The sequence below is a fragment of the Camelus dromedarius genome, chromosome 17, assembly GCF_036321535.1.
Source record: "Camelus dromedarius isolate mCamDro1 chromosome 17, mCamDro1.pat, whole genome shotgun sequence".
NCBI classification, from domain to species: Eukaryota; Metazoa; Chordata; class Mammalia; order Artiodactyla; family Camelidae; genus Camelus; species Camelus dromedarius.
This window is the reverse complement of record NC_087452.1, coordinates 27406378-27432825: the sequence shown is the minus strand read 5'-3', so window position 1 is coordinate 27432825 and position 26448 is coordinate 27406378. Positions and strand designations below refer to the sequence as shown.

Here is a 26448-nt window from a genome sequence, read left to right as displayed (position 1 = left end):
TTGAGGTGTCTCAGAAGTATTAGGGTAATAAATGTTCTTCTTTAGATAATGACAGGAATAGAAGAAGATGAAATTTAAAGATGTGCCAAAACCACAGCTGAAAGCTGTGGAGCGTTTTCACCTTGACTTTCAGTGAAGGAGACCCTCTTAAACAGCTATCAAATGTTAACAAGTGACCTAGAGATAAGGCTTTGCTTGACAATGTCTTTCGCTGTAAAAATATTCCTTTGGAGCTGCCAAATGGTTATATAACTTCTCAACCCCTTAATTACATTGAACCAGCACTTTGTGGGCTCTTACTCATTTTTGGCATATTTGATTATAGCTAAGTGTTAATACAGTTACAGAATCAGAACACCTGAAAATTCAATACACTGTGAGAAGAAAGCAGCTTTTTAAAAAATATATACATATATTTGTATTTATATATAACATTTTAAAAAAGAAAAATTAAAAGATATTTCTATTTCAGATGTCGCAGTCATGTGGCTAAGCCATTACAAAGTGTCTGCTGCTGACCAGATTATTTAGGTTTAGTTTGGGATGATTTTGTTCTGAGCTTCTACATTGTCTCTCTCTCTCTCCCTCCCTCTCTCTCTCTTTCTTTCCCTCTTTCTCTCTCTCTATGTGTGTGTGTGTGTGTGTGTGTGTGTGTGTATGTATAAATGTATATGCATAAAATGCATGGTTAAAACATTTGTTGGATTCTTCTACTCTAGGTTTTTTTTTTTTTAACTGACTTATGAATTATGAGTGAAAAAAAAAAAGGTGACTTGTTTTCTGTTATAGGGGAAGTTGCAGCTAGAGCACTCCTAACAGGAGTACTTACAGCTCAACAAATGAGGCTAAAATGATGTTGCCTATATATATTTTACAAAGTAGATTTATCAGATTTGAAAGTAAAAATATACAGTGTGATGTAATATGAGAATATTTACAGAATGTGCTAAAAATTGATTACTCTTCAAAGCAATCATATTGAGTTTATTAGAATGTCTTTTGTGATTTATAATATTAGGAGGCCTTACATCGGGAACAGATGTTGGAACAGAAGTTAGCCACGCTTCAGCGGCTACTAGCCATCACCCAAGAGGCCTCAGATACCAGTTGGCAGGTATTCCAGTTGTCTTTATATTCAAGAAGCATTTAAGCATAGTTTAATATCCCTTAGATATTGATTAAACCAAAACTACAATTTTGTAACAAGCAAAGGCAAAGTTATTTCTTAATGAACAAATATTGAAAATTTAGCATTTTACAGTAGATGTTGACCAATTTTTACAATTTTATATCTTTTTTTGACAGTAGCAACTTTTTTGACATGTTATTTTTTTAATTACCCTGAGATTTTATTTATATTTACTTTTTCTTCAACAGGCTTTAATAGATGAAGATAGACTCTTATCACGGTTAGAAGTTATGGGAAATCAACTACAGGCATGCTCCAAAGTAAGTATTAATCTCAAGAACATAAAGAAAAATGCATAGTTTTTTTTATTGTAGCTTCATTTCTTTGACTGTTATTTTAATACATGTAGAAACATTTTTATATTTTCACCATTCTTTTAAATCTTTTATGATCGGGGTAATGTAACTACATACACATGTAAGTAGGAAGGATTATATAGTGAATACCTATGTATAATATAACACTCTTTCTTTTTTCCATCATAGTTAATATTTGTTGGAGTAAATGGGTCATTTGTCCTCTGTAATTTCCCTCAATATGGATTTTTTTTTTCAATATGGATTTTTATTTAAACATTCTTCTAGCTCCCCCTCCCATACCACAAATTCTAGAGATTTGATCTGACTTAGGTTCAGCTTTTTTTTCGGTCAACAACACTTCATATATAGTATTGAATGCTTTCATCAGGAGGCACCGTCATGTTTAGTTGTCTTTCTTTTTGAGATATTAGCAACCTTTGATGATCTTTTTCTGGGTCCATCTTTTTATTAAGGGCTGCAAAAGTGGTGATGCTATATAGTTCTGTCTTTCCTTTATTTACTAGCTGAACTCTATATAGAGAAACTTCCCTCTCATAAACCATTTTGTGATCCTGAGGTACATTTTCTTAGGAAAGCAGGATAGGTGATTTTCTCCCTTTACTTACTAGATTTCAAAATAATGATTTAGTTCCATCTCATCCACCAAAGAATGACCATAAGGTATTTTCCAGCTTAGATTTAAATATACTTCATGTGTTTAAACCTGTTCCATTTGGTTTTTCTTAATGATTCTCAAATTATCCTATCTTTGGTCGGGGGAACTTCTTCCCTTGGCACCTGAGTCCTTTCGGTAGAATTCTAGCAGACTTTGGTAGCTTTCTGCTGTCATATCAGGCAAGATGTTCCAGACTCATCTTGTGCATTTCCTACCTTGAAATCAGCCTTTTCCCCAGGGTATTCTTATTCCTTTTGGTTTAATTATTGTTTTAAAATGCTTGACCTTTTTAGAGGCAAAAGATTATTTTTGCCCATAAATGTAAATATTGTGGCTTCCAGATAATATGACAGGTAGAGGGGTTAATTCATTTTGGTATATTTGAGGGAAATTCTCAATTTACTTTGACTTCTTTTTTCTATTGGAAGTGTGAATTAATGTATTTGGGAAAATGTTATTTACTAATGCAACTTTTAAATACAGCTTCAATTAGTTTGTGTCTGGAGGTACCTTAATATAAATAGCTTAAAGAGCATTGCAATGTGTGTTTTTTTTTCAAATGGTAAATACTGAAAAAAAAAAAACAACTTGGTTATAATTATAAATATCTTGTAATCCCAGAATCAAACAGAAGATAGTTTACGGAAGGAACTCATAGCATTACAGGAGGATAAACACAACTATGAGACGACAGCCAAAGAGTCCCTGAGGCGGGTTCTTCAGGAGAAAATTGAAGTGGTTAGAAAACTTTCAGAAGTTGAGGTATTTCAATTTAACAAATACTAAATAGTAGTGTGATTTTAAAATTTTAACTTAAAATTGGTAACATTTCAGACTTGGGTATTCTTATATAGGTAGGAAATTTTTCCTGTGTATCTGGTTGGAAGGAGCTGTATGCTGTTTTCATTGTCCAGAGTTCTCAGCATGACCTTGTGAGTTCTGGTGTTCCCTAGTCAGTGACTCAGGAAGTAAAAACCTAACTAGGGAATTTCACTGTTTGCATTCAAGTTAGGATTCAGCCTTCACACAATGGACTATGATATGTGCTAGAGAATTGATCTCCTTTCACATAATTTTGTTTTCCTTCCAGTTGAGGATAACCAGTGTAATGCAGAGAGCTACACCACTAGTCTTACTTTATTCATCCTCCAGAAAGGAAAACTGTGCCTCTTTGGAGGTTCACAGGGAAATTATCTGTAAGGTCCTTTCTAGGTCTCTTTAGAATAATCAAAATGTGATTCTCATTGCTTTAAAACAACCTAATTGATAATATGAGTTATTCCTTTGAACCACTGCAGAATTACCACAGAAGTTATCTTTTACTGGAGTTAGTTAAAATGTCCATTGGGAAATAAGTAATAAACATACTTTAGTATAAGGATAGTTTCTGTAATAGCCCCATCCCAAAGTGACTCATTCACTATCATGTCATTAATATGACATGCAAGGAAAGAAAATTATTACTAATTGTCTTCTAATTTTATTAAGTTGATTGCATATTATTAAACTTGCTTTTAAGAATTGATAGGTTTAAAATATTTTCAAGGCTAGAACTCATAACCAGTGGCCTTTTAAAAGTGTAATTGTGTAAAGTAGCATCCTCTCCTCCCCCTGCCCTATTTTGTTTTGTTTCCTAATTCCTTGTATTTTCTGTTTTAGCAGTGTAGCTGCAGTAAATTGAAATTTTTATGTTATTTAACTCAGCCTTATATAAAATCCAAGACAGGTGTTGATTTAGAACAGCCTATAGAGTTATATTTTTTATGCATTGAATTTAGAATATACATTTATTCTAAATCAACTGCCTGTAAACTTAAATTACAGCGAAGTCTGAGTAATACTGAAGATGAATGTACCCACCTGAAAGAAATGAATGAACGGACTCAGGAAGAATTAAGAGAATTAGCCAATAAATATAATGGAGCAGTTAATGAGATTAAAGATTTATCCGATAAATTAAAGGTATGTATTTTCTTAACCTGAAAGTATGTAAATTAATCATCTGTAACACACTGGATAGTTTAAGAGTTTAGGTTGAATTGCTTGCTGAATAGTTGTTGATGTAAACTTTGGTAATAGTTTATTTATAGTAAAAATTAGGTGCCATTTTGCCCAAACCCCATCACCACAGATAATTGAAAGTCTGTAAAAGCTGACTTATTTTCTTTGGATGGAAATAAGTACTTCCCAATAGGCATTTTTAAATATATAGGAGAAAGTAGATGAGAACCAGCAAGATATTCAGCATTTTAAAAACCTGGAATCTGCTTATCTGTAGTGTGTCCCAAAGGCAAGTGCAGCTATGTTAGTGCTGGAACAAGCCCAGAGGGAACCTCAGAGTGATCTGCTTGACCCCTTGTAGCCTCCAGGGATGCCATTGGCTCTGCTTCAGCTGCTGCTCCCTGTAGCTATAGGACATTTAGGATAAGGAGAGACCAGACCGTAGGTAACGCCAAATTCTAAGTGAGTTTGTGAAGACCCATCTTTATATAATTCAAACGGATTGAGTGGCTAGAAGATACACATTTGTTAGAAAAGACCAGAGCATATCTCCCCTTTAAGTGATTAACAAATAATAATAATAATAATAACCTATGATAGCTTTAAATATTGGGCTTGTTAAAAGGAGGTCGTTTTAAAAAGTGCTTCTAAATCATCATTTCTTTAGCTAAAAATAATCTTGTTTAAAATTTCAGAGTAAGTTACATTTTAGAGTGTACAGACTAATTAAAACAACAGTAATTTCAAGGGAAACTGTATTTCCCCCTTGAAAATGTTTTTCATTTTGACCCCTTTAACGTATTGAGTCTGCTTGCTTGCTTGCTGCGAGTTTTTCTCTCTTTACGTGATATGGAGGAATGACCCAGTGCACATCAGTTTTGACATCATTTTGACGTTTACAGATATGTACTATATTATTGACTACTCTCCTTAGAAGTCTATGTGAATAAAAGCCGTCCTGCTTTAGACCTCTTAAAACAAGGTCAGATTTTATTAAATTACTGAATTTTCTTTTTCTTTCTTAATAGGTAGCAGAGGGAAAACAAGAGGAAATCCAACAGAAGGGACAAGCTGAGAAAAAAGAATTACAACATAAAATAGATGAAATGGAAGAAAAAGAACAGGAGCTCCAAGCAAAAATAGAAGCTTTGCAAGCTGATAATGACTTCACCAATGAAAGGCTAACAGCTTTACAGGGTAAGTTAGCTAAATCAGACATTTATCTGATTTGATTTTTTCTTTCTTTTTATCTGTGAAATATCTTTTTCTTGGACTTTTGTTTACAGTACGGTTAGAACATCTTCAAGAGAAAACTCTTAAAGAATGCAGCAGCTTAGGTAGGTGTCACCAAATTTCTTATTTAAAGCTGAATTTTCTCATTAAACTTCTCATATTTACTATCTCACATTGGGTGCTATTTTAAGAGGGATGTTTTACATATTAGGTGTAATATATCTACAGTCTTCCAGAAAATTTCCTTTAAAAATATGCTTGATTGCCACCAGTGGGCACCATTGTTTAGTCTTTGAAATGAATGAAATTTCTGCAGCTGAGATGGTTTGCTTGGAGATATTTAAATAAGAAAAACACATGAACAGCAGATTCATTTTCTTCTGAGGTTCATTGGAAGATTACTAAGCAGTTGTAGCTTTTTTCTCTGAGTTGATAGAAAATGGCAAGTTGAACCCTTTTCGTATAAATAAATTTAAAGTGTTCTGTCATTCTTAATGTGAGTAGGAATACAAAATGCCATGGTTACATTTGAGACCAGTTTTAAAGTAATACTTTCTTTGATCAGGCAAATGATACACTGTCTTAATCCTAGGGATACAAGTTGATGACTTCTTACCTAAAATAAATGGGAGCACAGAAAAAGGTAGTGTAAAAAACTTAAGTATTTTTCTTTCATGATATCCTTTTACTATTTAAGCAGGATAGAGAGGTCAGGGCTTAAAGTGTTTGGTATGAAAAGCATGCTGTTTATAGACCATTAAATCCTGTCTTAAAAATCAAACTTCCCCTTATTTTGTAATTCTAGTGCCATGGCCTATGGTTAGATATCCCTTATTATATGGAAATTTCAATTATTCAAATAATAAAAAAAGATAATGTTCAACTTTATTGCTGACTTATATAACGTAGTATAGCTTTTTTCCCCACTTTATTTTCAGAGACTAAACTCCCATTTTCTTCCATCAAGCACTGTTTCCTGGGGATAATTGGCCCCTATTTTTAATGTTTGTGCCCTACTCCCTCCCTGGCCAGGAGTTTACTTAACAGCTCATTGAGCTCTTGAATATGATGTAGAAACTGCTTTCTTTATCCATCTGTTCCATCAGTCAGAGAAAACAGGTCACTCATTTCTGATATCTGAAAAATTCTTTACTTGTTATTGATACATGACCCTTCTTTCTAGATAACTTGGGTTATCTCTTGCCAAAACTGTATAGCCACTCTTGGTTTTCCCACTGCAGCATGGGGTACTTTTTACTCAATGACTTCTGTATTCTTTAAGTCTTAAAGACCTTTCTTCCCTTCCTCATTCATCCAACGTTAATCGAGCACCAGTTAAGTACCAGAGCCTTCATTAGATGCTTAGAGTACAGAAGGAATAAAACTGTTTTCTGTGTTTATGAATCTGTATGCCTCTTATCTCAGTCTTTATACAGAAGTTAGCAGAAGATTTCAAGGTTGATACACAGAACTTCTTAGCAAATATTTTTTCCATGTATCAGGGGATATCTTTATAGTTCTTGGGCAGCAACCACACTCTAATAAAGTTAGGAGGTTTTTTTTTTTTTCTTTGGTTTGTTTTGGTTTTGTTTGTTTGATTTGTTTTTAATCAAGAACTGGCAGAATAGGCTCAGGTAATCTTGTATCTGTGAACTGCAAAAGTCAAGAGCTAATATTACATATATAATGAATCTTGAAACTCTTAAATTTTAAAAGTCTCATTAATCATTGTTATTTGACTATATTATATATGTTTTGTGAAATACATTGACATTCTAGATTTCAGTTTGATTGAGTTTCATTTTGAGAATTTTAAAGGTGTAGTTTATATTCATTGTAGTGGTATTACTAATTTCTCTTTATTAAGTAAATTTAGCAAACATATGTAAGATGATTTAATCCTTACCTTCTAAAAGCTTCTCATCCATAAATGAATTTATATTTTCTGCTATTATTTTGCCTTTTTTTTCTCTTTCTGACATGTATACTTCTATTCAAATCCATTACCCTTTTGACTTAAGCATGTATTTATTGATAGATAATGTTAGTATTAACTCAAGTTGGGAACATTCTATTCCTTCAGTTAAGAGAATCCTTTCATATACACTGAACCATCTTTATACTAACAAGAGTTGTCAAATTACTGCTTAAAACTTTTTGCCAATTCCAGTTGATTTAGATGAGAATAATTGTGGACAATTCCTTGATTTAAAACTGAAAAAGATATTTTGGAAACTTTAAGGTACTCCTGCCTATAATTATTTTTCCCTTGCTGGTATTTGTTTTTCCAGTAGTGGTAAAATGAGTTGTGTGAAAGTGACTGTATCTTTCAAGATATCTTTCAAGAAACTGAGTAGTAAATATCTGGATATACACAAAAGCTTAATATACCAGAATTAGTTACTGAGTGGATTTTGGTGGTCTGTTCTAGGTCATTTATGATATAGTAACAAACTAATTATCAGGTATTCTAATATTACCCAAGTCTATAGTCATAATGTGCTATTAGATATGGCTTTAACTAAAATTACTCTTTAAATAGTAAAGAGAGAACCAAAAATAGTCGTAAGAGAATATTTTAAAAATACCTAGAGAAGTTAAGATTATTAATTAATAAGTTAATAATAAGTAATAAATAATAATTAGTTAATAATAAGTATTATATTTCTTCAGTAAACCCCATTTTTGAAATTACTTAAATTTAAAATAGCAGCTGTAAATAGAGTTTTATACTATAATTTTTTAATCTAATAAGCATAATTTGACTATATCTTAGAGGGTATAGGAAAGTACTATCTAATAGAAATATTATGAGAATCACATATATAATTTAAAAATTTCTGGTAGCCATATTAAAAATATAAAAAGAAATAGGTAAATTTTTAGTGATGTATTTTAATTATGTATTTACTATAATCTACTGTATCCAAAATATTATTTCAACATGTAATCAGTATTAAGATATTATAAATGAAATATTTCACATTCTTTTTTCCTTAGTAAGTCTTTGAAATCACTGTATATTCATTTTATACTGACAACACATCTCAATTCAAACTAGCTACTTTTTTTTTTTCAAACTAGCTACCTTAAGGGCTCAGTAGAAACATGAAAATCCACTCATGTACAAATAAAACACATTTTAAGTATCGTGACTATTATGTTTCTGTATCTGTCTTTTTCTTTATACTCCTATAACCCTATTTTAGTATCACAGTACCCCTACCCCCTTAAGTATCTGATTCTTAATTCTTGGTTTGGATTCAGTGACATCTTTGAATTCAAGTAATGGAGTATTAAAAGTGTCATGATCCAAATCCTTTACATATTCTACCTAAAAGACTTTAGTCTCGTGTGTCTTAAGAGATACCTTTGTGGGAGATATATATATATTTTTTTTTTTTAATCTTTTTAGATTAATCTTGCATCTTATCTAAAATAGTATAGTAGATATTTTAATGTAGAGTCCAGATGGTAAAATCAGAATAGATAAAAGGTTTGATTTTTGTCCTGGTGACTGATAATGGAATGTCCTTCTTTTATAAATGTCATCTGAAGGCCTGTGATGCCAACCTGAAATTTGGTTTCATATATGATTCATAAAGTCCTCTAGTTAGGCTAAAATTTGGCTTTACTGAGTTTTCATATTTAACCAGTGATGTTGTATAGTTTGAGTTCTGATATTGTTGTTATAGCTTAGATAGGATTTATGTGAAACCACCTTTTTACTTTAGTAATTACTATTCAGCTGAGGGCTCCTGTTTTGGATTTCTTGGCTTCAGTTGGCAAATACTATTTATTAGGTTTTTTTTTAATTTTGAATTTCTATTGCAGTTAGCCTTTTTTCTTCTTTTTGGAGAGATATTATATCTATATATAATGTAACTATATGTAACTATACAGTTATATAACTGTATATGTATATATATATAGAAGTATATCTGCACATTGTGTAAGAGGCTTTAGTATGAAGGTAAAAAAGAAGGCTGTCAGTAAAGATGTCAAGAGAGGTTGACAAGCCATCAGAGTAGAAGATGCCTGCCTCTCAAGCAAAGCTGAGATGATGAGGGGTGAGGCGGATTGAGGTGGAGGCGGCAAGAAAGAGGCTTTTACAGTCAGAGTGGTACTAACTCATATTCTTTGACAGGTTTTTGTGCTTGTACACCTTCTAGATAGTCATCATGTTGGAATATATTTTTAACACTTTAAGTTCCAAAGTCTTCTTGGTAGTTTTGAAAGATAACATATATATAATTGAAGGATATTACCCAGATTCAGAAGTTAGTTCCTGACTCAGAGGAAGAGATTATTTTAAGAAAAGGGCTGAAACTTTTATTAAACTACTATGTTAGGTTTGATTCTCTTCACTTATTAAAAAAGAAAAATCTGTTTGACCTGAGCAAAAAAACCATTTACCAAGCTCTTACTTTAAAATATGTGGGCATTGATTTTAATCATTTAGGCAGAGATACGCAATACAATGTTTTGATAGTATATGAAGTACAGATTAAGTGACTGAAGGAGATAGACTATTTGTGAAACGAAAGTGTAAAAATTAAAATACTGTATCAGTTTCTTAAATTTTAAGGCATTATTTTGTTATTCTTAAAATATTTACTTTTTGCCTCTTAACTAAGATGAATAGCTTTGAAGAGGAACTGTCAGAGAACAGTCATTTGAAAATTAATTCAATAAGAACAAATAAAAATGTTTTAAATTACTTAAAAGTATTTGTTAGGCTCTCAAGGAGAAAGATGTATTTTAAAAGTGGGAGAAGCTTTTTAAAGCAATACATTTTTGTGGTTTTCTTGAGCTATTTGGATAGAAACTGCACCTTTAAAAACTAACCATTCAGGGTACGAATTAATGATTCTATAACTACAATTTTCAGTCATTTAACTTTATTTAACTCCAAAATATGTCTGCTGTTAGTAGTAAAATGTATTAAACTTTTATTAATCTTATTTAGAGTTTCCCATGTTAATACACTTCAGTTTTCCTACCTTTGCTGTTGGTTTTCAAAGACAGCAAAAATTATATCCTTAAAGGTGTTTCTTTCTTTATTAGAGCACTTGCTTTCAAAGAGTGGCGGGGACTGCACTTTTATTCATCAATTCATAGAATGCCAGAGTGAGTACAGAGTATTTTTCACATTGATTTTAATGAAGTCAGGGGTAACATTGAAAAGTGAGAAGAAAAATGAAGATCACAATGTGTTTGTTACATAGAAATGCACAAAGGCCATCTTCAGACAGTAGTGATTCTTTTCAGAGTTTCTGTTTCTCTCTTTTGAGAAAAATATTTGTTGTATTATCTTCATAGATGGAGATGAGGATTTCATATAGCTTACAGAAAAGAAGTTTCAAGCTTTTTAATTAAAAATTATTACTGAGTAGGGAATAAAATAGAATGTCAAGCACCTAAACCTTCTCTTTGGATACTTAAGAGAATAATAACGTTAACTTGATTTACTTAAATTTTAGTTTTGTCACAGATTTAGATTTTGAGGTTCTTAGATAAGTTTCTTAAAAAATTAAATTAAACCACAAAAATAATGATTTTGTTTGGACACATATCTGAAGATAGCCCTTAGTGTTGCAGGAGCTTTCTAGAGAAGAAGTAGAGTAGTAGGCTGTCCCAGAGTGTGACATCAACTGCCTACCCTTGGGAAGTTGTACAAGACTGTTTTTAATATTTTAAAGATAGATGGGTTGGCTTTTGAGGTGACTTAGATGTCTGCTGAATTCTGAACAAAAGAATCATGAATTCCCTCTTGAAAATTACATGACTACTTAAATCCGTAACAATAAAGATTGTGTTATTCTTTTGGTTTTCTTAGTAACAATTAAAGGTCACTGTGTGTAGTAAAGATTTATTGGTGATATCTGTACTTTTTCCTATCAGACGTACACGTTGTCAGGCATTTTTCTCTCTCTGTTGGCTCTCTTTTTGGAAATGAATGGTTTTACAGATCTTTATGCTCATGAATTCATTTTGTGAATGTGCACACATGTATGGTTCCCTCCCACCCACTGCTCCCACACCCTTCAATCTCAAGAAGACTCGAAGGTTGTAAGGGTCACCCCTGGTAATTATAGCAGGCACAAACTCAATAGATCAAATGTTACACTCCTAGAGATGCTTTAAGGTAACCTGAAATTTCACTTAATAGTTTTAGAAGAGCTTCTGTTTTTGTCCATTTTAGAGACATTTTGTTGAATGTAAGTTTACTATTACTTTGAGGCAAATTGTTGAGTAAATATGGTACATTTCTTTGTTCTTTAACAATTTTTTTCATGAAGAAAAGATTAGTGCATCTTTTTGTTACCTTCTGATTACTAAATCTCTCTTTTACAAAAAATTGGCACAGGGATTGGGGCAAAATCATTGGTGCCCACTGAAACCAACTAAAGGTAGAATATATAATCTAAAATATAAATCTTCAGGAAAAGGATTATATATCTAGTTTTATTACATATGACCATTTTAAAATAAGTTATTTTTATTTTGAACTTTTGGGACTTATATTTTGAGCCTAAAGAATTAAGAATAGAGACTATCAAAAGAATGTCTTACTAAATTATAATTTGCAAAAATTATTTAAAATATTATTATAAAATATGTAAAATATTTAGCTGTAGTTTTTACAGAGAGCAATGTTTATTTTGAACAAAGAAAAAGATTTGAGGAGGGATTTTTATTGTATCATAGTTATGGGGGGAAAATGGACCAAATGAACATTCAGAGATTGAGTAAGAAGTTATATAAATTACAGCCAAGTCCCCTCAATGGGGATATTAGCCAATAAAGTGATGTTTACAAGAACTATGTAATAGCATGGGAAAATGCTAAATGTGCATAGAGAGAAAAAAATGAGAACATAAAATTCTGTTTTTCTGGACAAAGAGTTAACCGAAGAACAAGAAAATAAAATACAAGTATTCTTAGACATCTGAATCCACTGGGTCCCTAAATATAAAGAGTGGAAGTTTGGACTGTAAGTTCAGGTTCGCAAGGGATATAGCCTGTTATCTGAATCTGTTTCGTTTCTGAGTTTTGTTGGCAAGTAGCGAGAGTTTGGTTAATGAGAATACCAGTTGTATCTCGAATTTTCAAAATCTGTTTGGTTCCTTAAATCTGGATAGCCAGAACTGGCATAGTAAGGGTTACCTCTGGTTTGAGTTGTTGTCATTTCATTATTTTATGCCATTATTTTTATTTGATCACAAAGAACCATTAAAGAAGTTGTTGTGCTTATTAAGTATTATGGCAAGCAAGGCAAATTCAGCAAAAATCTTACTCAAGTGAACTTTTGAAACATTTTTGGATTATTTTTTGGTAAGTGCACATAAACTTTTTTGCCATTATTTTCAGTGATAGTCATCTTGAACTGATTTATGATCTTAAACATGGAAGTGTATATTCTGAGCAGTGATAACTTCATAATCTTGTTCCCAGTGTTTTAAAAAGCAAGTGTTAAGTACCTAGCTTTCATTATTTACTATGCTTGTACAGTATAAGCTCACTTTGTGTTTTAAAAGTTAGAAAGCAAATAGTGCACTTCGTACAATTCATCATGTATAGTTTTAATATATTGACAGATTTTTTTCAATGTATGTGTCTGAATCCATAAGAGAACAATTTGGTTGTTGGCTCTCTCCATTTATAAGGTGATTTTGAGGAAATTAAATGAGTCAGAACACATTTCAATTTGTTTTCCTTTTATGGTAAAACAGACTGTGTTTCTTTTAATTCTCTTTTAGGAGAAAAGCTTTTAATCCTAGGCTAAGAGGTTGGATTTTGAACAGATTTAAATAAAACCTTTGCATCATTCGAGAACTGTGAAGTAAATTTTCTGTATAAAAATACATCACATAAAATGTAGAATTAACAAGTAAGTTCAGTAGATCTTGCTGAAAAGGTCTAACAAATTTTCTTCAGGAATTCAGGCATGAAGTTTGGCTTAAGCAGAACACATTCCATGTTTCCTGCAGATTTTAGTCACTCAAGGTTTACCACCATATAAACTTTAATGAGTACATTGAGACTTTTGTGTGCTGCTGAAGATGCTTTCTGAGTTAAAAGCTGTACATCTCTAAATCTGTTTCATATATGTTCTGCAAACTCAGCCACTTGATTAATTTGTATGCTGAGTGAAAGGATGAAGGGTGAAAAGTAAGGATGTGGAGACCTGCCATCATTTGGTGGGCATGGAGTGAAAAACAGCCTTCTCTGGACTTTTGCCTGCCCCTTCCATTTCTCTTGCTGAGTTTGTCCTGGTGAGGGCAGAAATGTCACTGCTGGGTGCCAGAGAAACTTTCCTCTGAGATGTGCTTTGGGGAGACAAACTACTCTCTCCCCCAGGGGCATTTCCCTTTCTATGATGGGGTTAAAAGTGCCAGCCATGAAATTATTTCATGTCTTTGTGTTCTTAATCCATGCTTACTGTGATACTTAATGGTTTTTATTATTACTAAGCAAAAGTCTAATTCTCTTACTATTTCATGTCCTATTGTTTTTGTTTTTGTTTTGTTTTTTTCTTATTAAAAACAAAATTCTCTCCCTGACTCCCACCCCTAGTTTGAAATTATAGTCATTATCTGTGTATGCTTCTCTCATTCGTCCTCCTTTCTCTTAGGGCTTTGCTCTCACATAGAAATTGCCTTATTTGGAGTAATACATTGAATCACTGTTGCTCGTGTGACTGTTTACTTTTCATTACCCTATGAGATCAGCCTGTCTGAACAATCTCAGGTTTACTCTGATTACATACTGTACTTGAAACGGATTCTTAAATTTTCATCTTTTAAACTTGTATTTCTCTAAGGCAAAGCAATGGATTTATGACAAAGAATAAAGAACATTTGGTGTTGGTTCCCTGCTCATATTAGTTAGTGTCAGTTAATTACAGGAAAACTCTTTTGAGTTTAAACTGGTTGTTGCTAATTGTTTATTTCTTTGTTCTTAAACACTGTCTAAGGGTTTTTGTTTGTTATTTGTACCAGTCTTTTCCCCAGTCAGCTAGCTTTCCAATATTTCTTCTTGATTTTCTCCCAGTATAACTGCACAGAAGATAGTCTTAAATTCATGCCAACAGTGTTTTGGCATATAGACTGTTCCTTAAAAAAAAAAATCTGTTTCTGTATTCTTGAAATTGGTTCATTTAATTTAGTTTTAAATCTCTCCTTGAATTCTAATTTTTTTTTTCTCTTTTGTTCTTATTCTTGGATTTTAAGACAAATAGGTTCTGGAACTGTTTTTAATGGAAAGGCAGACAATCTTCTATAACATGAATTGCTTAACAATTAAATTAAAATAAGATTATTTTGCTGCAGAAGCAAATAACTTGTGAAAGTCTGTATTATTAAAATTAGCAGCCTCACAGAGTCTGGATGCACAGCTCTGTTTCTACTTTGTGAACTGCAACTCTCTGAAGGGTAATAAATTGTTAGCTTGATGTGAAATGCTGATTGTAATTTTTTACTTTAATTGTATCTTGATGTTAATTCTAGTCTCAGATTCTTATCTGTATTTCCGTTTAATGACCTTCTAGGCGACTTAAGCCCATTTTCACTTATGATGTCTAGAATTGGATAAGAGTAACCTTGATGTGAATTCTGATTCGATCCCTTACTGGCAATATGACTCTGGGTAGTATGACCTCTATAAACGTGAGCTTTCTCATTTATAAAATGGGATGACAGTACGTACTTCATAAGGTTATTATGAAAATTAAATGAGATCATGTTTACTAAGTGCTCTAAATAGTAGTTGGCACACAGAAATACATGTTAATTAGAGGGTAGAAAACCTTTTTAGGCAGGGGGAGGCAGAGTTTGGAGAGGATGTTTTAGTGGGAAATTTCTTGTTGAGGTAACTTGTTTTCCTCCTTTTCCCATTCCCATTCCCAAGACAGTGAAGGCTAATTGATCCAGCTTTATTGTTCCTGATAAAGGAATATGTTTCTGACAATCTAGAGATTGCCTAACTTTTAATTACCAATATGCATGCAATTAAAAAAATTTGGTCTCAAGCACATTATTTTGATGCCCTAATCATAGCATTTTTTTTAAATGAAACCTAAGTTTAAGATTTAGAAATAATTCTTCAGGTTGGCATTTACAATAGCGGCCTGTGTGGTTCTTTTTTATTCTTCTACTCTTCAGTCAGTTTAAGATCCTCAGGAAACTGACATCAATATCTAATAGTGCCATTTATCTTCTGTTTTCAATTGGTTGTAGCCTTCATGTGAAGAAAGTGGCTCTTTTAGAACTTATTCCCCCAACACAGAACTATGAAATTTTGTATTCTGTTTTCCCCCAATACAGACAATGCTGCATTGGTAGTCTTAATATAAGTAGTCTCTTTCTTTCCAGTGTGATATGCAGAAGAGGGGCTGTGAGATCAAAGGGCATGTGCTTTCAACATTTGGATAGTTTCTGCCAGGTTACTCTCTAAAAGAAAGATACCAATTTACACTTCCACCAAAGGGACACACGATTACTCGTTTACCCACACCCCTACTACTGAATGTTTGCCAACCTGACGGGTGAATAATGCCATGGCATTGTGTTAGTGGGTAGACCATGTTTACTGGATATATGCATTTCTGGGTCTGTGAATTCTTTGCCCCTTTTTCTGTTATGTTGTTAGACTTTTTCTTACTCATTTTTGGAAGTCTTCATATCTTTGTTTGCCTTCTCCATAGTCTCTTTCCTCATTCCCTGTTTTATTTTTCTCCATAACTGCCATCTGACATACTGTTTGTTTATTTCTTTATTGCTTGTCCCTCTCCGCATCATTAGAATTTAAGAACCAGGAGGGTAGGGATTTTGTCATTTGTTCATTCTAATACTTCCAGCACCTGTCTGGCACATAGTAGGCACATCTTAGTTAATTTTTCATTGAGTGAATGGAGTGAATAACAACCTTTTATCTGTTATTTGTTTTTCAGATATTTTTTCCATGTTTGTCACTTGCACTTTACCTTTGTTAATGATGAATTTGATCATATGGAAAATTTTAATTTATATGAAGTCAAATCTGTCAGTTCTTTCACACATGGCTTTTGTTTCCTACATTGTACCCAGCTTCCCCTCCCCTCCGCCACCTTTATACCCTTCATTCACGTCTCCCACTCCTCACCACCCCCCACCTCTGGCAACCAGCAGTCTGTTCTGTCAATGAGCTTTTTTTGTTTGTTTTTTCAAGATTCCACATATGAGAGATCATATAGTATTTGTCTTTCTCTGACTCATTTCATTTAGCTCAGTGTTCTTGAAGTCTATCCATGTTGTCAAAAATGGCAAGGTTTTATTCAATTTTTAATGCCTGAATAACATTCCATCGCATATATGTACCACAACTTCTTTATCCAGTTATCCATTGTTGAACACTTAGGTTATTTCCTTATCTTGGCTGTTGTAAACAGTGCTACAGTGAACATGGGGGTGCATATATCTTTCCAGGTTAATGTTTTTGTTTTCTTCAGATAAATACCCAGAAGTGGAATTTGCTGAATCATATAGTTATTCTATTTTTAATTTTTTGAGGAACCTCCATACTGTTTTCCATAGTGGCTGCATCAATTTACATTCCCACCAGCCATGCAAAAGGGTTCCCTTTTCTCCACATCCTTGCCAACACTAATTTCTTGTCTTTTTGATAATAGCCACTCTAACAGGTGTGAAGTGATATCTCATTGTGGTTTTGGTTTGCATTTCCTTAATGTTTAGTGATGTTGCGCATCTTCTCATGTGCCTATTGCCCATCTGTATGTTTTCTTTGGAAAAATATCTATTCAGGTCTTCTGCCCATTTTTTTTATCGGATTATTTTGTTTTGTCTTGTTTTTGCTATTGAGTTGTACACAATTATTTAGATCATAATCAGAAGAAAGAAAAGACAGTGATAGGCTGAGAAGGAAGGAATGTGCAAGCACATAAATGAAATAGAAATGAGAGGTATCTTAGAAGTCAAAGGAAACGAGTTTTAAAGGAGAAACAGTAAATTTTTGATTAAATATGGTGAATGGACCCATTCATGGTAAAAGATTATAAAAGACATTAAAACTACAAGGACAAAGAGAATGAGAGTGGAGGCTATGCAGGTAGTAGATGTTAAAAAGACAAAATTGAAACTATAAAACAGACAGTTGAGTAGTAAGAGATTTTGGAGGATGGGAAGTAAATTCTTAATAAGTATGAGATCTTCTTTTGGGATGATGAAAATGTTTTAGAACTAGATGGAGCTGGTGGTTGCATAATATTGTGAATGTACTAAATGCCACTGAGTTGTTCACTCTAAAATTAATGCAATATGTGACTCTAACCTCAATTAAAAAAAAATCTTACACTGAGGTGTATGAAATTTAAGAACACCAGGGATAAAGAAAAGATTCTGAAAATTTCCAGAGAGAAACAAAGGATCACATACTGTATTAATTATAATAAATTATAATATAGTGGTAAATAAGCACTGAAATCTTAATGGTTTAATTCAACAAACATTTGTTTTTCATTTATGCTGCATGTCCATGGCCGGGGAGAACACTCTACTCTATATTGTTACTGAGGAATCTAGGCTAATCTGAACATGTGGTTTCTAGAGTGAGGGAGGAAAGAAGTGTAGAAAAATCCTACTCTCTCTGAAAGGCTTTGGCCCTGGCTAGAACCAGTCATACAGACCTTCGTCACTGCTAGGAACTTGGAATGTGCAATCTTCTCTGGTGCCCAGAAAGGAAGGGCAAACAAGGCAGTGCTGACACAAGACATCTCTACCGTGCACACTGAACAACAGGAGTTAGGCTGACGTTAGGCTCACCTTCCAGTTTGAAGCTAGAAGACAGTGGAACAATGTTTTTAAAATTCTGAAGGAAAGTTATTTCCTGTAGAATTTATATCTGTCAAACCATCAGCCAAATGTGAGGGTGAAACATTAATATTTTCAGAGGAACAAAGTCACAAAGCATTGACCTTCTATCCACCCATTATCAGGAAATTATTAGAGAATGTGTTACACCAAAACGAGGGAATAAGATAGGAAGAAGAAGATTTGGAATCTGGGGGCAGGGGTTTTTGCACAGGATACGGCTCAGACTGCAGCAGGAAGATTAAAGGACTCGGGGAAGGGAGAGCAGGGATATACAGTGTGATAGATTACTCATGTTTGATGGTATTGAGGGTTTTGTGGTTCTCTAAGAAGTTGAGCTGTGTTTGAGACAGATATATTTTAAAAATTAGCAAAACAAAAGAGGACATTATGGGTTCCAAAAATGTTACATGTTGCACAAGAAGAGATATAACACATTATATGATGCAGATATAAGTTATAGGCATAATATAAATACTGATTACTGATGGACAAAGTCTAACTTTTATGAGGATGATAGTAAGATATGAGAGCTTAATCTTCTATAAGAGATTGTCAGTAAATAATGCCTAAAATGGAAAAATTAAGAAATAGCAACATATTATTTAGAAATGTAAATACCAGAAGAAATGACTAAAAGTTAAAAGTTGTTTCTAGGAAGTGATTTTCAGGAATGGAGTGGAGTAGGACAGGGGATGGGAAGGACAGCTTACATTATATATCTTGTGAGATTAATGCCTTTTAAAATTATCTAAATCTCTTTGACTTTTTTTTTTTTCCTCCCAAGGAAGCAGTGGCAAACAGTGCCACATACTGCAGAGAGCCTATATGAAATGACCAAGTTGCAGTGGGTTGAAGGGTGAAAGAATAGAGAAATTATTTCACATACTGCAAAAGTATAAATTGAAGGAGGTTAGCTCATTTACAGGATCAAATAAGGGGATATATAGAATAGATATCTTCCTCAGTGAAATGTAGAATATGAAAATCTAACTTTTAATAAATTATAAAGAAGCTACAATTATTCATTTACAGAGAATCTACCATAAACCAAAGCAAATTTTTTTTCAATTTCTTTCAATGATTAGCTCTTCTAAAATGATTCATTTTACTGAAACTTGTCATAGAGGCATGTCTGCTAAATTGTATCAATAGGGAAAAGTATACTATTGTATACTATAACTTGTATTATTTCTTTATCTAAATAAAATATCTTCTCAGAATTCCTTTATTTCAACTTAATATCCTTAATTTAAAGAGGGTTGCTTTGTTTGTTCTGAGCCCTGATTTTCAGAAAGTTGTAGGCTTTTAAAATAAAGTGAAAATTACTGAAAACTGAGGACAAATTGTTCCTTTACCCTCAGATTTCTGCATTAATCTGATTGCTCTATTATAGTTCAAGTTCTCTTAGTTCCCCTTCCAGGTTCAAGTTTTTGTTCAAGCCTAGTCATGGGAGTAATGTTATCATCTTTAAATTTGGTCATGGAATGTGTTACACTGCTCCGCTCAGGGAAACGCTGCTCGGTTTGGGCTTGGATAGTAACGTTTATTTTCTTTGGCAGAGAAGCTGATCGTCGAGGGGCATCTAACCAAAGTGGTTGAAGAAACAAAGCTTTCAAAAGGTTCGTTTTCTGTGGGTTTTCTGTGGGATTTTTCTGTGGGTTTTGACAACTCTTCTTGATAATGAAGGTTACTGTACATTTCTAAGGTCATAGTACTTTAACCATCTGTTTATTTCTTAAGGATAACAAAATGACAATGTAATAACAGTATCAGATAATAATATAAAGTAGTTAGAGTTCTGTTTTAAGAATGAAACATTCATTGGAAAGTTTCTTTTTAGATGGATATATATGGGTGTGTATGTTTTTAATGCTTGGAATAGGTTTCTTTCAGTATTAAAGATTTGTTGCAATCTCTCTGTTTTACTTCCAGCATTATTTTCAGCTTTTATCTCAAAATTTTAATCAAACACAACATAAATCTTTTTGAAACAGGTGAAAAATGCTTGCAGTTATTTTGTGATATTTATCATACCTTTAATATTCCTTATGATAGTTAATACTTTCTTAATTTTTGACATCTCAATTTGATTTAAACAAGTATTATGTAGGACCTTCTTATATTTTGTAATGGATAGTCCTATAATTGCCTGAAGTAGTTTATTCTGTTAATTCTTTTCTGTTACAATTGTCAGACTTAGAAAAGCAAAGTGAGTTTTAAAGCATCATATTGTCAAGTCACTTTTATGTATAGGGAAATCGGGCAAATAAATTTAGTGAGATATGCTCATTATCAGTCTAAGACTTCCATCAGAAGAACATACCAGTATAAAGTTTAAAACTAATTCACAATCATTTTGGTCAAATAAAATAATGAGTGATAAAAGTTTATGACACATTGTTTTATGAAAGTAACTGGATCCATTTGGCTTTTAAAAATATTTGAGAGGATAGTGTTATTTCAGATATCTGGTGGCTTCCATTCTGAATTATGTGCACGGCAGATGCCATATTTGGGGAAAGAATGCATAAACTATGCATCACTAATATTGTTCTGGCAAACTGGCATTGAGTTTCAGAACAGTGGACTATTTTTAGTGGGTATGGCAATTTACTTCATCTTATTAAAGTGAGATGAGAACAGGTTTTAAAATAGCTTTGTACTTCACCACCTAAATACCTATTCAGATTAGTTGGTTGAATAGCCAACACTTTGAAGTGGGGAAAAAAACCAGTGCTTCTTTTAATTACAGAAAAGTATCTGCTATCATGTGCTTCTGTTTAATGCATTCTGAATTAGAATATATTCCCTTGAGATTATGTGATGTCATTGTTGAAAAAGAAAATCTGGTTTCCTTTTGAAATCTGGCCATAAAACATGTATTGAAAGCATTAAAGAACATGCTTTTTTACCTAACAATTCCACTTTTGAATTTTTATCTTAAGGAACAAATTGGACAAATGTGCAAGGGTGTTTGTTTCAGTGTTTCTTTAAAAGCAAAAAGAGGAAAACTTAAGTGTCTAATAATAAGGGCATTTATTAAATAAATTATAGCAAGTCAGTCCATGCAGGTGAATAGAATATATCCTTTAAGAATGACAATACATATAAAAGTTTTATATACCAGAGACTCTTCTGTGAGCAGTAAACATTTTACTAGCAGCTCTCACAGTTAGCACGCAGAGGTACGCTCATCCTTGTAAGAGACTAGATGGCTGAAATGAGTTACATTTTAAATGCTTTATATCTGGCTATAAAGTGTTTTCTTTTGGGTTTGGCTGGATTGTCTTTTTTTTTTTTTTTAATGCTTTCATTGGTAAAGTTTTTAATGGAATTTTCTTTTCTGCATTGAAAATATGAGTTGCTTGAAATTGCCAGTTACCAGCTGTTACAATCTTGGTGGTATTTCCTTCAGATAATCGTAGGTTGCATATACTTTCTAAGCCCTAACTCAGTTTGCAGTCAATATATGTTTACAGTAGCTTTAGGAAATGGTAGAAGTAGAAAGAATACAGAGTAGGTCCAACAGCAACTTTCAGCTCCCGGTTCTACCATAGCTAGCTTTGTGCCCTCAAGCAACTTCCTTTAGCTCTTTAAAACCTCAGTTTCCTCCTTGCAAAATGGGATTGACAATAACTTACAGGGTTTTGTGGGAATTTAATGAAATACTGCTTTTAATGCAAGAAGCGCCATTCTGTTGTCCAACAGATGTTAGTTCCCCTTTATTTTTCTTGATCCTTAACCTTGTTTTCTTTACAAGTAGTGGTTCCAGTGATGTAGGAAATGGTCTCTGGCCAGTATGTTTGTTTTGCCCATCTATTGTTATGTCTGCTTGAAGATACAATGAAAACAGTCATGTTATTGTAAAGTTCCCAGTTTGGGAACACTTTAGGTATTGATGTCGGTAGCTATTCTTCCATCTCTGTGTACTTTTGGTATGCATTTTAATAATTAAATATTGCAGAGAAAATCAACTAGCAATGACTTTTTTAATACTGGAAAGTTGAGTGCTGCTTCATAGCTAAAGAGTAGATGTTTTGAAAAGTTGAGACTCTGCCACTCATTTGTTGTGTCCTGTATTTCATTCTTGAATAGATTCAGCTTGCCTCTATGTAATAACTGTGTGTGTGTGTGTGTGTGTGTGTGTGTGTAATATATATATATATAAAAACACAACAATGATGGACCATGACTTGACTTACTAAAAACTTGCCTTCTTATTCTGAGTAGAATTGTGTCTTCAATTGTCTCCTTTTTGGAGAACCTGCTGTATACTGTGCACTCTTCTATGCAACGAACATGTAGCAGTTAACAAAACAGACAAAGATCTCTCCCTTATGGAGCTTATGTTCTAGTTAGATCTTAATGGAAGATTTGATTCCACCTCTAAGGCAATTTTACCTTCCTGGCTACTACTCTAAATATTAAACAAAAGTTCCTTCGAAGCCAGAATAATCCTTTTGAAAATACATTCCTCTTGGTTTACCTTAATATCTTCATCATAAAATTGCCAAGAATATTAAAATTAGAAAAGAGTCATTTTTGTCATTTCCTTTTTGTTCCCCAGAGAGGTTTCTTTTCTATCTATATATAGATAAGATGTATTAGCCTGCCTTTTTTGAGACTGTAACTTTGTGATCAAAACTAGTACATTCAGAAATGTTTGATTATAGTACACTGTGAATGCACCAGAGGTCACAGATTAGATTCCCATGGGCCTCCATGGTTAGTGACTTCACTTCTAATCTAAGCTCCCTGTCGCTCAGCAGTTGGCCTTTGACTAGAAATGGCAGTGAGAAAAGAAGCAAAAAGCTTCTTGTAATTCATCACCCATTTCACAAGTTAGCCACAAATTCTAGGGTATTCTTATATGAAACATCCATAATAAGTTATATTTTAACATTATATTAACTATTTTGACAGTAATGGTTTTAGATATGTTTCCGATTACTTTCAAAATGGAAAATATATCTTGAACATTTTCCATTCCATAATGAACAATGCTGCAATAAACATCTTTATGTATATATACTGTATGTTCCCTATTATTTCCTTAGGAAAAGTACTAGAAGTGGATATGCACATTTAAATTTTTGATGCAGATTACTACCAACAGTATAGTCAAGTACATAACATTATAAGAAGTAATCATACTTCAGTAAAAATAAATTAAAAAATAATCATTTGCTTAGTGAATTTAAAATCTCACTAAGGAAATAAGGTAAATGTACACACAGAGAATGATAAAAAATAGAACATGATTAATTGCAAAAAAAAAACATGTCCCACAGAAGATACAATAAAAAGGAGCGGCATGCTGGAGAAATGAAGACTCCCTTAGAGGTAATGGAGCTTAAGCTGTACCTTACAGAATGACTAGGCCAAGTAGAAAGAGTGGTCCTTGAATTCAGGGAAATATCAACTCAAGCAAAGAATTGCAGGCCATGATGAACTGGCTTGCCTCAGCTCTGTAAAGGGGCCGGCCTTACCGAAACAAAGCTCATGTGAGAGTTAATTCAGGGACCAGAGTATGGCTAAATTCTGAAATATAAAGCTTGGCTAAGGCCTTGTGATGGCCAAGGCTTTGTGGAGAATGGGGAGATGCTCTAGGGTAATGGTCAGAGAAATGACCATCTCTGTAAGTGCTGTCCTAATGCATGTTATAGTGTACACAGATGGGCCACTACAGATGAGGATCTAGGGCCTAACTAATTACCAGTCATCTTTAATAAATTGTGAGGATTATAATTAGGACTTTTTGTGAACAGTTCATTGAAAACTAGGCTTGGGATGTCTTCCTTGCCTCAGGCAGCACACCACTTGTAAACAACTTCAAAACTTTTTATTTTGAGTTTTTCTTAGTGTGGTTTGTACAGTCATATTTTATTTTGATGTAAAAAGCTGCTGATTTTCTTCTTTTAAATGTTTCTTTTGTAATAAATAATTGTGATTTTTTAAAAAGAGTTTTTATTATGAGTGTAAATATTACTGAGGCAACCTAACTAGTGTTTTTATATAATAGAGCCATTTGCTTTCATCATCTTCATACAGTGTCCACATTGTCCTGGGAATTTTGCTATATTTGTTACAGTTCTCTGAATACTTTAGCAAAGCTTGCTTCATTTTTGTTTCCAGTTGGCCAGTGGACAGCCTTGAACAAAAGCCCCAGCCCTCTGCACAGCAGTCATGATCCACATTATAATATAATATGAGCTACGTGTACTAACCAGCTTTCCATTTGGGACTAGAGTGGTGAAGAAGTAAGAGATTCAGTGACCTCAGTTAATTTTAAAAGTATTTTGTACATTAGTAGATTTAGAGCAAGCATAGCCTGAAGCAGTTTTATTGATAAAAGATATTATAATGAGATTCTACTTTTATTTTGTTTTTCTTGATAGAAAACCAGGCAAGAGCAAAGGAATCTGATTTATCAGATACTCTGAGTCCAAGCAAGGAGAAAAGTAGTGACGACACTACAGGTGAGTTTTAACTTAATGTTTATGAATCTGCAGATGTTATTGTTCCCTACCAAGCAGTTTAAGTATGTAGGTTAGTGTGGGTGGAGAAGTCAAAGTTTGTGTTTTGGGGAGAAAGCAGTGCTTCCATTTGTCAAGTCACTCCCTTGAATACTTGGATAAATTTTAAAATTACTTTCAGCGATCCGAATATAATAGCTATATAAATTTCAGTTATTTATTTTGATAATGATAGCTTGTCAATAGAGCTTACTGTTTATAATTATCTTTTTCTCCCCCTGTAGACGCCCAAATGGATGAGCAAGACTTAAATGAACCCCTTGCTAAAGTGTCCCTATTAAAAGGTACTTTAACATGTTTTTATGACATTTTAAACGAGGGCATCAGATTCACCCTTTGCCACAAAATCAGTTTCATATATTAGTGAAGTTTTAAGTTTACTTAGAAGATTAAGATAGGTTCTCTAAAGCAGTGAGAACTAAAATTTAAAATGTTGATGTTGGTACCAGTGCTTTAAAGAAAAACATTTAAATTGTAAAATAATTTGTAGCAATCAAAATTGTATGAAGGGCAAAGCAGGAAGTGGTAGAATATGAAATGCAGCTGTGGTTTTTCTGTTTACCTTGATGTCTTGATAGAAACTCATTACCATGTTTAATGTGAATTAGAGATATTTTTATAATATTTAATAATTTAAATTAAAAAAATTTAATTGGTATTTAATATTTTTATTAACCCTCTTGAAAGAACCACCTGTTTGCTCTGTAATCGTATGATAGCAGTTACAAACTTCCCCATTTTCTGGTCCTCCTCATCATCCAGTAAATACCCTCAGGTTTTTAGGACTCTTCTAGAAATGTTGGGTGGGGCTAAAATGAGCAGTGCATATAATACATTCTTTGATTTGTCTCATTTCTAAATGAGAAGTACATTTATTTCTTGATATTTACTTGTTTAGAATGAAATGGGTAGGAATTAAATCAGCATTTATAAAAGTGTTTTTAAGATAGAGTGCCTTGGGGTGGCTTATTGATAAATCTACAATTGTCAGCATTTAGTCTCTTTTATAATTGCCTTATTATACACAAGAAATTTTGACATGTGAGTTCAGCCCAGTGGGTTAAGCATGTTAGTAGCAGTGGACCAACACTAGGCAGCTCTCTGAAATAAGCAGCAAAAGCAGCCTGTGGAATTTCCTCTGTGTAGAAGTGCCTTTACTTCTGCCTGGGCTATTAAGGGATCCTCTAGTCCAGACCCTAAGTTTTGGATTATATAAGGAAGCGTTAGTTTCACTCTGCATAACCCTGCTCTGGCCTCGCTGTATAATGGTTGAGATTGGGGGTGGTTAACAAAGAGATTACCTAGATTCTCTTACACTTCCTTAGTCTGGGCATCATGGCCTTCTCTCCTCTTCCCCATGGATACTAAAGCTCACATGGCTCTCTGAAGCCACCTTTGATTGAATTCCCATACCAAGGAAAGCCCTGAGGATTACTGGCCCAGGCAACCAGTTGCCAACCTGTTGTTAAGAATGATCATGGTTTCCAGTACCCTGACTGATCTACAGTATTCTCAGGTGGCTTTTGGTGTTGATGAGACATGCTTTTTCCCTAGTGTCATAATAATAAATCTAAGTTAATGTTTATACAGTATAGAAATCTCATCTTGGAGCGTTTCTGATTCTTCTCAGAAATGTAATGCT

At 33.3% G+C, this 26448-nt stretch overlaps 1 protein-coding gene across 35 annotated transcripts in view; it reads left to right on the top strand.

Moving 5' to 3' along the window:
- The window catches only part of SLMAP (sarcolemma associated protein), a 121764-nt gene that overhangs the window by 70853 nt on the left and 24463 nt on the right, over nt 1-26448 (top strand). For 7 of the 35 annotated variants that reach the window (XM_064496391.1, XM_031470593.2, XM_064496385.1 and 4 more), the window contains exons 6-16: nt 1019-1114; nt 1378-1449; nt 2786-2926; nt 3989-4126; nt 5194-5362; nt 5452-5502; nt 5991-6041; nt 10466-10528; nt 19830-19889; nt 24669-24749; nt 25031-25090. In XM_064496391.1, the coding sequence (XP_064352461.1) occupies nt 1019-1114; nt 1378-1449; nt 2786-2926; nt 3989-4126; nt 5194-5362; nt 5452-5502; nt 5991-6041; nt 10466-10528; nt 19830-19889; nt 24669-24749; nt 25031-25090 (982 nt within the window). The remainder of the gene's footprint in view (nt 1-1018; nt 1115-1377; nt 1450-2785; nt 2927-3988; nt 4127-5193; nt 5363-5451; nt 5503-5990; nt 6042-10465; nt 10529-19829; nt 19890-24668; nt 24750-25030; nt 25091-26448) is intronic. The other 28 variants (XM_031470613.2, XM_064496395.1, XM_031470604.2 and 25 more) reach the window with 7 other exon arrangements.